Source organism: Vigna unguiculata, chromosome 6, assembly GCF_037176805.1.
Source record: "Vigna unguiculata cultivar grain cowpea cultivar isolate G323 ecotype 2 chromosome 6, ASM3717680v1, whole genome shotgun sequence".
NCBI lineage: Eukaryota > Viridiplantae > Streptophyta > Magnoliopsida > Fabales > Fabaceae > Vigna > Vigna unguiculata.
This window is the reverse complement of record NC_140797.1, coordinates 36881406-36897165: the sequence shown is the minus strand read 5'-3', so window position 1 is coordinate 36897165 and position 15760 is coordinate 36881406. Positions and strand designations below refer to the sequence as shown.

General features: G+C 30.7%; 2 protein-coding genes across 3 annotated transcripts; both read right to left on the bottom strand.

Annotated features, from left to right (window-relative positions):
• Window positions 1–2941, bottom strand: LOC114188905 (SOS3-interacting protein 1). Of its 2 annotated transcripts, none has more exons than XM_028077571.2 (2): window positions 2853–2941; window positions 1–2245 (listed from the first exon to the last, which is right to left on the bottom strand). In XM_028077571.2, the coding sequence occupies exon 2, from the start codon at window positions 1822–1824 to the stop codon at window positions 430–432; it is 1395 nt and encodes a 464-aa protein (XP_027933372.1). In that variant the 5' UTR covers window positions 1825–2245; window positions 2853–2941; the 3' UTR covers window positions 1–429. The 2 variants fall into 2 exon arrangements, with proteins under 2 accessions (XP_027933372.1, XP_027933373.1); XM_028077572.2 differs by lacking the exon at window positions 2853–2941 and adding an exon at window positions 2504–2816.
• A 3894-nt stretch (window positions 2942–6835) lies between these two features.
• On the bottom strand, window positions 6836–13258 carry LOC114189236 (phosphatidate cytidylyltransferase 4, chloroplastic-like). Its single transcript, XM_028077955.2, has 8 exons — window positions 12954–13258; window positions 11852–12120; window positions 10428–10618; window positions 9372–9496; window positions 8034–8167; window positions 7681–7796; window positions 7358–7460; window positions 6836–7220 (listed from the first exon to the last, which is right to left on the bottom strand). Exons 1-7 carry the CDS (start codon window positions 13182–13184, stop codon window positions 7369–7371), a joined length of 1158 nt encoding a protein of 385 aa, XP_027933756.1. The 5' UTR covers window positions 13185–13258; the 3' UTR covers window positions 6836–7220; window positions 7358–7368.
• Between the last annotated feature and the right edge of the window lie 2502 nt (window positions 13259–15760).

Below are 15760 nucleotides of genomic sequence, written 5' to 3'. Positions count from 1 at the left end.
TTCACCTGTCAAATGATTTAGTTTTGTATAAAATTGAAATACGAAATTTAGAACTGCACCTCATGCAATTCAATTATCAACTGTGGGGATCTAATATCACCAGTATCTTCTTACACAAATGTGCTTGATCCTCAGGTGACACTCATATAATTGGATTCTGCTTTTGTTTGAATTGAACTAAAACTGGACAAAAGTTTCTAAGGCTCGTATTATACAGAAAATTTGAGAAAAGGTGTACAACTATGCAAACCTTTTTTGAGACAAGATATGCTACAACAAGATGAAACAACTAAAAATGAGGAATAAGTGTTACAAAGAGGTCATAGCATCGTGAAATGCAAGATATGCAAAAGCAAAATTTGGAAAAAAGAAAAAAAGAAAGAACTGGGATTGCCATGAAATGTAGTGATCATGACATCTCAAAACAGGTTATGATTGTGGTTGTTGTTGCTGCTGATCATCTGTGTTCTGCAGTTCTTCCTCTGACGGTTGTGATTGCAGTTGTTGGTCACTTTGCCAGACCCAAACAATGTCCTGAAGAGCAGGCCTGATATCCTCTTTCAATATTTTCTGATACTCCAATGTGTCTCCATTTGATTTTTTCACCTCCACCAAATGGAAACAAGGTGTAACTTCAAAGATCTCTGCATCAATGGTTAAAACCCCCTTCCTACCTTCCTCCAAGCCCTCTAATTTCAACAAACCCGCAGCCTTTTTCTTTATTTTCATCCTCAGTTGCTTAGCAATGTCTTCCAGCTTCGAGATGATGACACTTGCAGGTAACCTTGAACTAAATCTTGCTTCCTTTTTCCGGAAACTCTCATCAAAGAATCTAGAAAGATCAAAACCCACAGAACGGGAGATAATATCAAAGGCATTTATACTTAAGGGAGCAACTGAATCTCCGTTTGCTTCTGCTGCTAAACCATCACAACAATCATCTTGATCAAGATCAACAGTACCTGAAGAAGAAACAATATTGTTTTCCACTACAGGTCTTTTGTTTTTAACATTAGGTTCTTTCTTAAACCAACAATGTTCCCTAATGGTAGATATGGGAATCCTAGTATCAGGATTTGGATCCAACATCATTCCCAATAGCTTGCATACTTCAGGTGGGAACCAATTAGGGCATTTTAATTCTGCTTTGCTTATCTTCCTATACATCTCTATCAAATTTGGGTCATGAAAAGGGAGATAACCTGCTAACAAGACAAACAGAACTATCCCACAAGACCATATATCAGCTTTTGTGCCATCATATCCCTTCCTTTTGATGACTTCAGGAGCAACATAAGCAGGTGTGCCACAAGGAGTATGGAGCAAACCATCCTGCCTCTTGGATTCAACAAGAGCACTCAATCCAAAATCAGATACCTTTAGATTCCCATTTTCATCCAATAGAATGTTCTCGGGCTTTATGTCTCTGTGGAACACACCTCTACTGTGACAATAATCCACTGCATTAATTAGCTGCTTAAAATACTTGTGTGCTACATCTTCCTTCAGTTTTCCTCTGGCCACCTTGTTGAAGAGCTCACCACCTTTAGCATACTCCATAACAAAGTAAATCTTACTCTTGTTAGCCATAACCTCAAACAGCTGAATAATATTGGGGTGCCTAGCCAATCTCATAACAGATATTTCACGCCTGATTTGTTCAACTTGCCCCGTTCTCATAATCTTATCTTTGTCAATCATTTTAATAGCCACACCCTGGTTAGTTATTGCACTTCTACCATAGTAAACCTTTCCAAAGGTTCCCTGACCGAGTAATCTTCCTAACTCATATCTTTGCATTAAGATGTTTGGTTTACTCTCCATACGAACTTTTACACAACTTCCCCAACCCACTTAAACCCTATATCATTTGCTATTCTGATGTGTATGTATAACTAAACTATATACACATGGCAGAAAGTTGTTTCAACCGTCTTCACACGGATCAAGTATCAGCAGAACAGGCACTGAAAAAAAACTTGTGTGCCTATTGTGCTTCAAGGAATAGCTAACGAATGAGCTACAAACTTGTGGTCCACTCTTAGAAAGCATGAAGTGGGGCATCAAGAGCAAGGGCATCACCTTATGAATCTCAGTTACATTTCTGCAATCAACAAGACACATCTTTTTGGCATTCCCAGTGTCTCTGTCAACCCCAACAGACAATATGTGCCGGGAACCGTGAATCGATGAACTTCAGCATCAAACTTGGATTTTCGGCAGATGAGCATTTAATAGAGAGAACCTGAGAAACAAAACAGGAACAAATCTCAGTTAAATAACTGTCAAGATCTAAATAGAAACAAAAGGGGAAACATATATTAAGAAGTAGAACACGGATCAAATGCTGATCTTGAAACACGGAAGATGAATGGGTAAAAATGGCCACCACATACCTGTTTTGAAGTTAAATTTGAAAATAAATGGAAAAGAACAGAAAGTAAACCCATTGAATTTTTACAGATATGATCTTTAAGAGAATGAAAGAAACAATCTATACTACCGATTAAATTTGGAAACTTGATGACTCTTTCTTTGAACAAGAATCCAAAAGGTTGCAGAGGGCAGAGATGAAAAAGTGTGGCAGACAAATAAAAACCTGAGAATCTTAGTTACAGTGTCAGTGTATGATGATTGTTTGCAGGAAATAGCATGACTAAATTTTGGTTTCCAGTGAGACAAAGCTTTTATGATTAGCATGGAAGTGGGAAGAACCGACCCAAATTCATACATACAGCGATTGGCGATGGTATCATCCAGATGATTCAGGAACATGTTCAACTTGTACACATAAATTGAAACACAAATTTTTTCCAGATTTCAAAAATTAAATCAGAAAAATAATGGACTACCTTGAGGATCAGGATTAGCACATGTTGGTAAACATTGAAGATGCAACACAAAACCAGGAACAGATGTTTCTGTTTATATCTTTATAATATATATATATATATATATATATATATATATATATATATATATATATATATATATATATATATTTGAAGATTTCTGACGAAGGAAACCAAAGTGAATTAATTGATAAATGAATTATTTGACGTAATTATTATTGTAAGAGTTTGACTTAGCTAAAAAGAATCTAAATTTTTTTTCACTTTAATTGTTTATCTAACGAGGTCCAAATTAAGGTATTATAAGTTCCACACTTCTTTAAAAAAAAAATCTTTAGTTGTGAGTTATTTTTATGAACTCAATTAATAATGAATAAAATATTTAATGCCTTAAACTCTCCAAGAATCTAATTTTGTCTTATATAAAAAAAAAAAATCTTAAGAAGTATATTTTGATATTGATATTGTATAGTTAATAAAAAATTATAAAATATACATTAATAATGAAAGACATTAAAATTAAAAATTATAAGTAAACTCATATTTATCCAATGTTAGAGATAGTTTATATATATATATATATATATATATATATATATATATATATATATATATATATATATATATATATATATATATATATATATATATATATATATATTATCATAATAAAAATGTTAGCAATGAAATAGAATAGAATAATTAAAATAAAAATAAAAATGTATTTCGCTAATGTTAGAAAATAAGTTTAAAAGACATGAAATTATTATTTAAATTAACTAGAATCGGTTAATTAGTTGTTATTTAAATTTTGAAGGTATAGTTATTATAGTTAAAGCCTAATATCTCTCTTACAAAAACTTTGGAATAAATGGGAGTGGGCCTGGCCCAATACATGTGACCCAACGATTGCGTAGCGTGGCGTGAGGAGTGAGAGAAAAGAAAAAAGAAAAGGAAAAGGTTAATTTATTTTAAGAAATAAATTGCAGATTTTTAATTTCATTCTTTTCAATATGAAAACTGAAACTAAATTTGAAATTAATATAATAGTCATGATGAAAAATTATCATAATGTAATGAATTGGTATAATAACAATAAGAATACATGTATATGATAATTCTAAATAACATTAAATAATTACTACAAATTACATGTAATATTTTTATGTACAGTATATTAAGATATGTCACACTGATTATATTATATGCATACCAAACACAATTAGTAAACAATAATTCTAAATTTTAAACCGGATAAAACTGGTTTTAGTTGTTTAACCCACTCTTAACACATTCGAATAATCATGTGCAAATTACAATTTCTTTTATTTAGGTTTGACTTATAGTTTAAAGGTGACATTTTATTTTATTTATTTATTATATATTCCTTGATTGCTTCTGGTTTTCAACCTAAAAGAAAAAGTGCATGAAGAGTTGTTGAATGGCCCTTTAAAGCATGTTCTTCATCAAACACTTTCTCAACGACTTAAATTATTTCTTGATTAAATATTTCAAAGATTTATAATTAAAAATAGTTTAAAACATGTACTCAAAGAAGAAAAAAAATAGCATATGAAATGTATGGTTTTGTTTGGTGGAAGATTTAAAATAATACTTTCATGTGTTCTTATCTTCTTCACCTTTTCTCCCTTTCATTTGCTTGCTTCAAACTACCAAACTTCTTTTGCTTTCACTCTCTTTTATAGCTCCAAAATATTTTAGTCTTTATAGTCATACTTTTTTTTTTTCTTTTATTAAAGTAAAGATATTATGGGAATCATCATTGTTACATTTTCTCGTACTCCCTCTAATACTTTTATAATAAGTCAAGTGTATTAAATTTATATTAAATTCGTATGTTTTGTCAATTCATACTTTTTATTTTCTTTTGGAATGTTTTGTTAGTTTCACTTTCTTAAAAAAAATTAATTAACCGTAGAATGTAAATATGAATCCAACGTCGTATATTACGAAGAAATGAAGAAAATACACAAATCCAAATGTCATTATCAGACCAGAAAATGAAAAAGTTGATCATTGATATGATATTTTTCGATTTTGGATTGAGTGATGTAAAAGTCAATATCTGACTTGAAACTTGGAACTTTTTTCGTTTAACAATTAAAATATAATTATTTAATAAATTAATAATTTAACATTTCGAAAAAAAAAATTGAGAAAAGATAAACCACCTTAATTATTTGAAGGTTGAAACAATAATTCTGCATCAATATAGTTTATGTTAAATATTTTTATCATTTTTTTTTCATGTTTTTGGATTAATAATATTATTATTAATATTATTATGAATGTTTGAGATTAGGACCAAGTTTATCTAATATTTTAAAAGTTATAAATTAGGAATATAAATAACTAATATTTATATTGAATATAAAATATTAGCTAAATTATTTTTAAGGGATTAATATTGTAAAGAATTTACTAAATTTGAATAAATATTTTTAGGTGGGTCATTAATATGTAAGATCAGACATAAATAAGTAGGGTAAAGCATGTAAGTGAAACGTGTTTTAAAAAGGACGTGTAACCATCACAATGACCCATCTCTTGAAGACAGGTTAATTTTAGGTATATATATTTATTTATTTATTTTGTTGTGAAAGTTTTTTACGTATAAAAGGAATAGATTTAAACTAAAGTGATATGAAAATAAAGAATAATTGTGTGGTATTGAGAGGCTGTGCGCATCCTTCGGCCTTAGGCACCATTATTGTTTCACCATTCAATGCCTGTCTGTCCCCTATGTATAATATATTCTGCTTTTTATTTTTTATAATACTCTAAATAATAATAATAAGGATTAAATTTCTTTTTATCCTTTAACTCTAAAATTTTTCTTTAAAATTTTGGACTAATTTAATCTGGTAATTATAAAAATGTATATATTTCATTATTTTAATTAAATTTTGTTAAGTTTATTTGACATCTCAAATGCAATAGTACTTAAGTTGTTTATATCATTTAACTTATTTTCACTTGAATATTAGCTAAGAAACATATTTAAAATATTAAATCAACTTGACAGAATTTGGTTAAAAGAACTAAATTCACCTAACCAATTTTTAAAGATATGGAGTAAATTTATCCAAATTTTTTAAAAAATAATAATTCCAATTTTTACTAAAAATTAAGAGACAAAAACACATTTAACCTTACAAATAATAATAATAACTATGGTAGCATGACTTTAAGAAATGTTCATTTTCCCGTGGATCATCAAATCATCACTATAAACATTACTTTGTTTATTAATATTATAATACTTTTTTGTCCTTAAGATTACGATAACTTGTGGTATGATATTAGCTTGAGATATTGTCTTTTCTAAATTCTTGAAATAAATATTATTTATCTATTTTTCTAAAAATGACTTTTAGGAACTAAAGTAGTGAAATTTTGATTTCATGAGAATGAAAGCTAAAGAAAATTAATTTATAAAAAGTAAAATAAAAATTCATCTATTTTATAAGGATTAAAAATAATAATTTTAAATTTTAGAAGAATACAAGTAAAATCAAAACATTTTGTTACATATTTAAATCATTATTTTATTTCATCACGAGTTTATGTTTCTGATGAAATTGGGCATAAGTGCATGACAATGAGAAACCAAAACACGAATGGAATTGGGTGCTAAAGATTTGGATTTGGTCTGCTCTGACAGTGGAAGAAACAGAGAATAAACATATCTATCAGTGTTCTCTTTTCAAGTAGCTTTATTCGTTTCTCTATCACTTATCAATGGTTATGGTTTAGAATCCATATAACGAATAAATGCATTCTGATTTCAGTATAGTTATTTTTATTATCATTGTTGCCCCTATTTACCATTTAGTTTTCTTGATTCCTCCAGCAACATTAAAATTTTGGAGGGATAAAGTTTGATTTTTACTTTTAGTAGTTTATATCTTTTTTATTTCCAGTGATTTTGATGTGAGATAGATAATGTTGCTGGTTGTCACTGATGTGAAATAAATTTACTCGTACTAGCACCACAAGAGTAATAATGATTGTTCTACGGTATCCTCAAATTATTGGTTAGTAAGACATAAATATTGGAGCGACTGCAATCCTTTTTTTCAAATCCAATTGTGGCTATTTACAAGTTCAAATATAACCAATGCTACCTCTGCTGAGTCCTTGTATTCCATGACTTCATGCAGAGTCGATCAAGCAGCAGCAATGCACTGTGGTCAACTTGGCCTGTGATGACAAGAAAATTCCTGCTGCTGCCTTTTCTGATGATCATCAGAAAAATCTATCTTTCCAAAGAAGAAGCTCGTCCAAATTTACGCACTAGCATTTAAATTCAATTTGTTGTTGGTGAACAAGCCATGTAGGTACCACCTAAGTTTAAAAAATTTACAACCGGAAAAAATATCTTAATAAGTTTGACAAAGATTATGTTACTAAATATTTACAGACAACATATTGTTTCAAACTAAAAGTAGATGAAATTTAAACAAAGTTGAAGCAACACTTACACTGTTTCATGTCATACTCCATACAATGGTAAAAAAGTATTGATTAAGTTGTATGCTAGAGCACCCGTGAACAAATAACTGTCTGCTCTGTCTAGTATTCCACCTGCATTGATTGGAGTTAATGCAATATCTCCTACCTTTCAAGTACTTTCTCAGGGAGAAAAAAATAAGGTGGGACTCTAACAAATGATGTTCGATTTGGTGGCAAGATGACATCCTTAAATTAAATTTTCAATTTTATCATCAGAATTGTTTGTACATTACTATTTCTTCAGTCTGCAGTAAAAGTTCTGGATCACAGAGATATTACTGAGAGGAATTACCATGACCAGGTATTAGTGTGCCAGAGTCTTTCACCCCCGCGTCACGTTTAATCATTGATTCAGTGAGATCACCAAAAACAGAACCAAGGAAACTCAGAACACCAAGTGCTATTGCACTGAAAAAATCCATGTAAAAACCACAAATTACCATGAATCAATAATCGTTCACAGGATGTAAAGATGAATGGTAAATGTATGAATGTTCATCTTAGAATAGAATAAAGTCTATTCATTAACAGAAGACAAGTAACCTTGTAATGAACAAAACAACAATGATACTCAAACTTTTAATTCAACAAGAGGAACAAATCGAATAACAAACTGACATTAACTTCATGGACAAGTAGGGGTACCTCGATAAAGATATTGGCCAGCTGAAAACTTTTGACAGTACTACAGAAGTAACTATACATCCACAAAAGCCTATAATAGTACCCTCCCATGTCTTCTTTGGACTTATACTGGTGAGTGGAGTTCTACCAAATGCCTGCATGAAGGTACAAAAATGAAATTTCATAACTAACGCCAGATTGAGGGTTATTTTTGGAACAAATAACAAATAAACCGTCTGAAAGTTAGTCAAAGAAAACTAATAATTTGTATCATGATACAGTAGCCTCTATCAATAACAGTTACAAACTAATTTCTTACTTAAAAATACAGTAGCCTCTATTAATAATCAGTTACACACTAATTTCTTACTTAAAAATACAGTAGCCTCTATTAAACACTTTCATACAAGGAAGAAGATAAATTGTTTTTTCACTTTGTGAATGCAAGTATTATGATAGGTTTGAAACAGTTTACAAAAGAAGGAAAAGAAAAGGTAGTTAGTCACTCAGAAATGAGATACAGTAGCCTCTATCAATAATCAGTTACAAACTAATTTCTTACTTAAAAATACAGTAGCCTCTATTAATAATCAGTTACACACTAATTTCTTACTCAAAAATACAGTAGCCTCTATTAAACACTTTCATACAAGGAAGAAGATAAATTGTTTTTTCACTTTGTGAATGCAAGTATTATGATAGGTTTGAAACAGTTTACAAAAGAAGGAAAAGAAAAGGTAGTTAGTTACTCAGAAATGAGATGCTCTGATGTTTCACAACTCAACGCTTCAAACTTGTATCCATGAAGATTTACTCACTTATCTCATGTTTGGAGCAGAATTTTTTTAATAAAAAGAATATCCTTAAAAACATTGCTTAATGGAGTGCATGCCACCCTTCAAACCATTTCACACAAGATTACTAAAAGGTGAAGTCAAACTTGAGATATTGAAATGAATGATATAGATTACGTGGAGACATGTAAGAAATTAATTTCTCACCAATAAATTGGCAATAATTACTATCATAGAACACTGATGACAATCAGTTATTTGGACTTGTAACCCAGACTTTAGTATATGTATATCAATAGTAAGAATTATTTCGTTTTCCATCCATAACTTCATTTTGTTGACATGCTCCAGTTGATGTGAGAAGAGAGATTGTGTAAGACCAGCATATTCACTAAAAGCAATCTATTTTATACTAATATTAAGAGAAACTCTTTGAACACCACTGATATCATTTAAAACTTCGTTTTGAAAAAATCTTAAGAATCAGGAAAAAATTACAGGACAATTTGGCAATCATCAAGTTGACAAGCTGAAAACTAAGTTGCATACCAATACGCTTATATACCTTGCCACCAAGGAATGCAAATGTATCAGCTGCAATTATACTACTTATGGTAATCAAAGTTGCCACAAGACCAACTGTCCAATGAGCTTGGCCACCAAGAAGTATGGGCCATGTTGCTCCTTGTCCTGCAAAATAATAATCTCTTAAGGACATGCACTAATTCAAGACATATAGAAAATAGGGAGTACAAAACCATGCTATATATAAGCACCCTGAACAATGCCAACCAGGCATTAGATTCATTGTTGAAATTAGAGCTGCTACTGCAGATAGTCAAATTTGAAAGCACCTCACATCAGCATTGTACATGAAAGCAGAATAACTCGATATATAACAAAATGCGTTTCTAGTTTCTAAAGTAGAGAAACCCAGGTACTTAATCTATGCAAGGAGGAAAAATATCAGACTTGTTGCCATGTTCCTTAAGTTCATACTATTATACTATTTTGAAGTTTAATATCCTTTCAGCCATGGGCAATGACACATTTCAAACGATGTATTTAAATTTTGAACTAAGCAACTACAATGAACAAAGAATGCATTTGGATCCAGACATTTAGGTTCAATCATATGCAAATAAATTACAGGCACACATAGTCACGCATTTCAAAGGTGAAAAATGCAGAGTACAGTAAACTACATTATTCATGTGAAATGGACCTTCAACAAATGGTTACCAGCAATACGTCCAAACAAGTGTCTAAGCTCAATTCCATGCAATAATAAAATTAAAGAACACAGTGGCAAAAAATTAGCACAGTTAAAATTTAAACACTGCTGAAAAAAGGAAGCAAGTAATTGAGATAAAACAATTAACAATCAGAATATTGTATAACAGCATCCAGATTCACAATCATTTTTGTGAAAAATAGAGTAAAGCCAAGGTTGATGTCTACAACTACTACACAAAGAGATATAACTAGCTACGAAGGGTAGAACTGGTTGCTTCAATTCAGCAGATTTTTTTTTTATTGATTAAGAACAAAAATGATCTCATCCTCCCAGCACCACAATCTCAGAACTAAATCTGAAAGAGGAATTAAAAAAGTTAATTACTTGTGTTCAAGGCTGGAGCTGCTAAACCACATCGAAGTTTCACCCAGAAAGAGGGAAGATATCCGCAATAAAATAACCCGAAAATGGCACTACTTAGCTGTGCAAAACGGGGACTTCCTCTTTGTAAGAGCAATGCTGTAGCCAAAACAAAAGCAGCAGAAGTCACAGAAACATCGACATGACCACGATACCTGGCATATATCAGAAATACAAATCAATCAGCAAGCAAGGCCCATCAACCTTACATATCAGAAGTAATGGACTTGTAAAGTACATTTTAGATGCTCTCCAGATAGATGTCCATACTACACTTATAAAAAGCAAAGCAAACTTATAAGGGTAAAATACATATTATCCCCTAAAGTTTCATATATATGTTTGGTACACAAACTTCATTTAGTTGTACATAACCCCCCTTAATGTATAGGAAAGATTGAAATCATCACATGGGCCGTTAGAAATGACAGAATTTGGTAACTCAAATGCCTCGCATGTCCTGGCGACACATACCAAACCTTCTTCATCTTCTTCCTCAACAATGATAAACAAAAATACTTCTTAAACTAAAATCCTTGAGGGTAATTTTCTCTCTCGATAAAACACGTTATTTTGTTGTTAGGTTGATATCCCTTGGATATCATTTCAATAGAGATAGTGGGTAATGTAGGAAAAACAACTAAGATAAGTTGAAAAAAGACACTGCCTTACAGATACAGGTAATCTTTAGCAAATGATTTATGGTCCCCAGAAATGTGGGTTTGAGGTAGAAAATAATTGAGAGAAAGAGCCAATATTGAGAATAAAGGGTGATATAACTGACATCATTTTTGACTTCTACTATATGATAAATAGACACCCCAAATGCAAAAGATCACTAATTAAGATTAGCCGCTAAAAAATGGATACTTCCTGACGATTCCTTGCTACTTCATTCACGCTACTCCACAGTGAAACATGAACGCAAAGCAAGCCTAAATGGACTATCTTCAACTATTTAAGGTAAGGAGGATTATGATAACAGGTTTCAAGGGTACAGCCACTAACAAATTTTAGGTTTTCCATTTCATTCATTATTTTAGTTTGTAGCAGGAGGGAGAAAGATTTCAGATCCCAAAAGCTTGCTATTTTCTTTAATATGCAGAAGGCAAATTTCATCACCCTTCCCTCTACCATTTTTAGTTCATTTCCACCATAGTTTAAAACATAGACCACAACGAGCATATATATATATACACTACGAAATGATCAGAAGTTAAATGACAGGTATAGTGATAAAATCCAGAGAATAAATTGCACTCGACATGTAAAATAAATGTCAATAACTTTTCATTGTTAAATGCACATGACGAATATCCAAAGGCAAATACTAAAAATTAGCATATGCAAGCGCTAATGGAAAATTAAGGTGCACTAACCAATCTTACATGACAAACAATGGCATCAAGGCACAAATAACTGAACAGACTCGTGATACATAGCGTGGAGGTGGTGTCATTCCTTCAGTAATTCCACGACTCCGAACCAATTCAAAATATTCTCGTGCACCAGTGAAGACAGCAGCAGCAATGGCAGTCGCAAAGACCCATCCACCAGCTAAAACCACACCACCCACACCAATACCAATGCCAAGTCCAAAAACAACCCGATTTCTAAGCTGACTACCTTGCTGTTGAGATTTTGAGGGTAAATCCTCCTACAAGGGCAAATGACAACTTCTGTAAATTCATCTCAAACAAATCACAATCACCCACTTAACTGACCATGTTTCGTCCACATGAATACTCAAATTGTTTTACATCCTCCGCTAACAAAATTTCTCAATGGTTCTTCAAAGTTCTAAATAATAAAATACTAAGAAAACCTCGACCATTGAATTAAAACTCAACCAACTTCAAAACCAAAACTCGTACTTCCTACAACACACTATTCATGCCCATAAAATTCAAACTCACAACACGATTGCAGCGCATACAGCATTTTACTTTATTTCCTCAATTAAAAAAATTAACATCCATTCCACATAACGAAATCGCTTAAATTTGAACTTTGTTTTTCAAAATGTTGACTCAACATACTAATGGACAATGAAATTGCACATATAGATCCCTAAATTCAACACTTGACTGACCTAATTAACGGAATTCATGATCATGCACAACCAAACGAAACGAATTCCATTCAGTGAAAAATTCTAGTTTCTTATTCTTTTGAATACCTCCCCTCCAGTACTGCAGCACACGGCATTGTATTTTGCTTCTCCAATTAAAGCCTTAACACAAATTTCCACACACAAAAAAAAATCGCGTAAATATTAACCTCATCGGTTAAAATTATAAACATTACTGTTTCCACGAACCGGCTCAGAACTCAGATAAGATATTTTCAGGGACGACAAAATTGCGCATAGTAGAACCTAATTGACCACGCTACTGGCCTTATTATCCGAACTCGTGAACAGTAATACGTCAACCAAACGAACGAAATTTCATTTGAACGAAATTTGACGTTAATTATGGAATTGAATACCTCCTCCTCGGGGCGGACCTGCGGAGCATTGGTTTGAGGGAGGTGGTTCGGTTCGGCCTGGCCGACGGCGGCTAGGACGAGCGGCGGACCAGTTCGGCGGGCGAAGCGGATGAGCGGTTTAGGTTTGGCGAAGTAGAAAGGGTGGTGTAGAATTAGGGATTGGGAAGAGAAGGGAACGAGTTTCTTGGGAAGGGGAGAAGAGAGCGAGTTAGTGAGTCGAAGGTGAGCCATGAGAGCGAGTTGATAAGAGAATGGACTTCAGCTCACCTCACACGAGACATGACGGATTTTGTTGACATTCATTTATGACGTATACCATTCGTATCGTATTGTATTGCGTTCTTTATACAACACGATACTAATTTTAAGAATTTCATATTATAAGATTTTTCATAACATGAAATGTAATACTTTATATTCTCAATAATATTGTCACTTCTATCTATGCAAATAATTGGTAACAAATAATCTTATTTTAAACATGATAACTATAATTGTGAATAACTTTTAGAATGGTCCATGAAATAAAAACCAATCATGCCAATAAAAATGTGTAAAATTTATGCATATGTGATATTCTCAATATATAACATGGAACACTCATTTTCCTAACAAGTGAAATGAAAATCAAACACGCTAATAAATAGTTCCTTTAATGTTATGTACATATGAGATTCTTTACATGTAATAAGAGAAATTTATTTTTGAGTCCAACTTTTTTATTTATTTATTTGATGTATTTTCTAGACATTAAAAATATACTATACTTATATTTTAAATATTTTTTTAATAAATTTTAAGACATTAAAATTAATAATAATCAATATATTATGAAAATATAATAAAAAAAAACACAAAAAAAAAATCGGCTGCTAATCCAAATTCCTTATTTTCCTAGTAAAGCTATTGGTGTCATTACTAATCAATACTCCATCTACATTAAAGTCAAAATTTCAAGCAACATTCAACCTAATTAATTAAATAATTAGACAAATTTTTATCAACATGGCATCTAAATAATTAGATATGTTTCTTAAACAATGAATTCATAAATCAACTTCTAATTTGCACAACCTAAATTTATATTAGACTCATCACGAATTAATTATTTAGTGACTCAACCTAATCTGACTCACTTATTAATGAGTCAAAAATATTTGAATCCGGTCTGACTCATTATAGGTTGATGGATTAAATGGGTTAGTATATTAAGCGAGTTGGTGGATTAAATAGGTTGGTTCAGAGACTCACTTAATTAAAAAAATACAATTTTTTTATTTTTCTTTTCGATCAAAACTAAATTATAATTATAATTTAAATATAAATAAACTTTAATACAATCTAAATATAAACCAAAATCACAAATTATCTATGTATTAACTAAAAAAATAACATAAACTGACCCAAATGCAAATCCCAGTTTAACAAAAAATATTTGTCTAATTCTTTATTTGCGGTTTCTATGTGAATTTGGTCAAAAATCAATCCGTATTGAAATTTAGAAAAAAAAATTAATTCAACCAACTCGAATCCGTAGTGAACAGAATTGGCTCACGAGTTTCAATCGATTTTTACAGTTAAATGTATTTTACTAGGTTTATGAAGTTGAAATCTCATAATTATGTTTTAGGCAGCTCAAATATGCTAAATTCATATTTAGAATGTCATCTCAAAACATCTCATTTAATATTATTGCATTATAATATTGTGGATCATATTATGCATTTTAAGTATTATAAAAGCTAATTAATCCCACATTATTTAGTTCTGGCATTTCAAAATGTTTATATACAACTACTCTCCACGTACCTTTCAAATGAATAATAAAGATAGCGAGTTCCAGACCCATATTATCTAATCTCTTGGTCTTTATTTTTCTAATGATATAATTGTAGCGCAAGGTTAATTTTAAATTAATAAATTTTTAAATCATAAGTTTGTAAGTTAAATATTTAAAATATATTTTATTACACATGCAATTTGTTTTTCTCATTTTCCGATAATAATACACCAAATTCACCTAATTTTGTGCATGACTTGTAAACCTTACTACAAGAAATTACTTTATTTTTTTAGCATGAAAACATCAAACATGGTAACAAAAATTAGACCTAACAATATATATTGTTGACTTCTTCTTTCAAGACCTAGAATTTAGTATATGTATGATGAATGTTGTTAGATTCAAGGGCCTCAAGCATTTAAAAAGGTGAAATAATGGAAGACAAAATGTATATATGTCGTGTGACAGTGATACATACATATTGTTTGGTGTTATGGGAATTTTGAATGATAATGAATACAACTTGCCCTAGGAAGCACATGTACATAGCGCCATTAATGGGAATTTGGTTTTTGTATAATGAACAGACGTGTAAGCTACAAAAATAAAAATATATTTATTGTTGTTTGCAGTTAAAGTATTTTACGATAAATTTAATCCATTTAAAACCAAAAAATGGTAAAGATAGATAAACTTTTAAATAAAAGGTAAACTTTAAGTCAAATTTTAATTAGTTGAAAGTAGCGTATACTTAATTATTTTCTAACTAAGTGAAAATTGGAAAAGGAGAAAAAAAATATCCATTTATAAAATTTAACGTAATTTTAGATATTATATATATATATATATATATATATATATATATATATAACTGTAAAATTATTGTTAATATTTTTAGAATGAATTAATTATTACATTTCATTAAAAAACAAGACCAACATTTAGTATACGATGAATGTTTTGATATTTGACAGAGTTTACTCAGTTTTAATTATATGATATTTCTTTCAATAAATTTATTTAA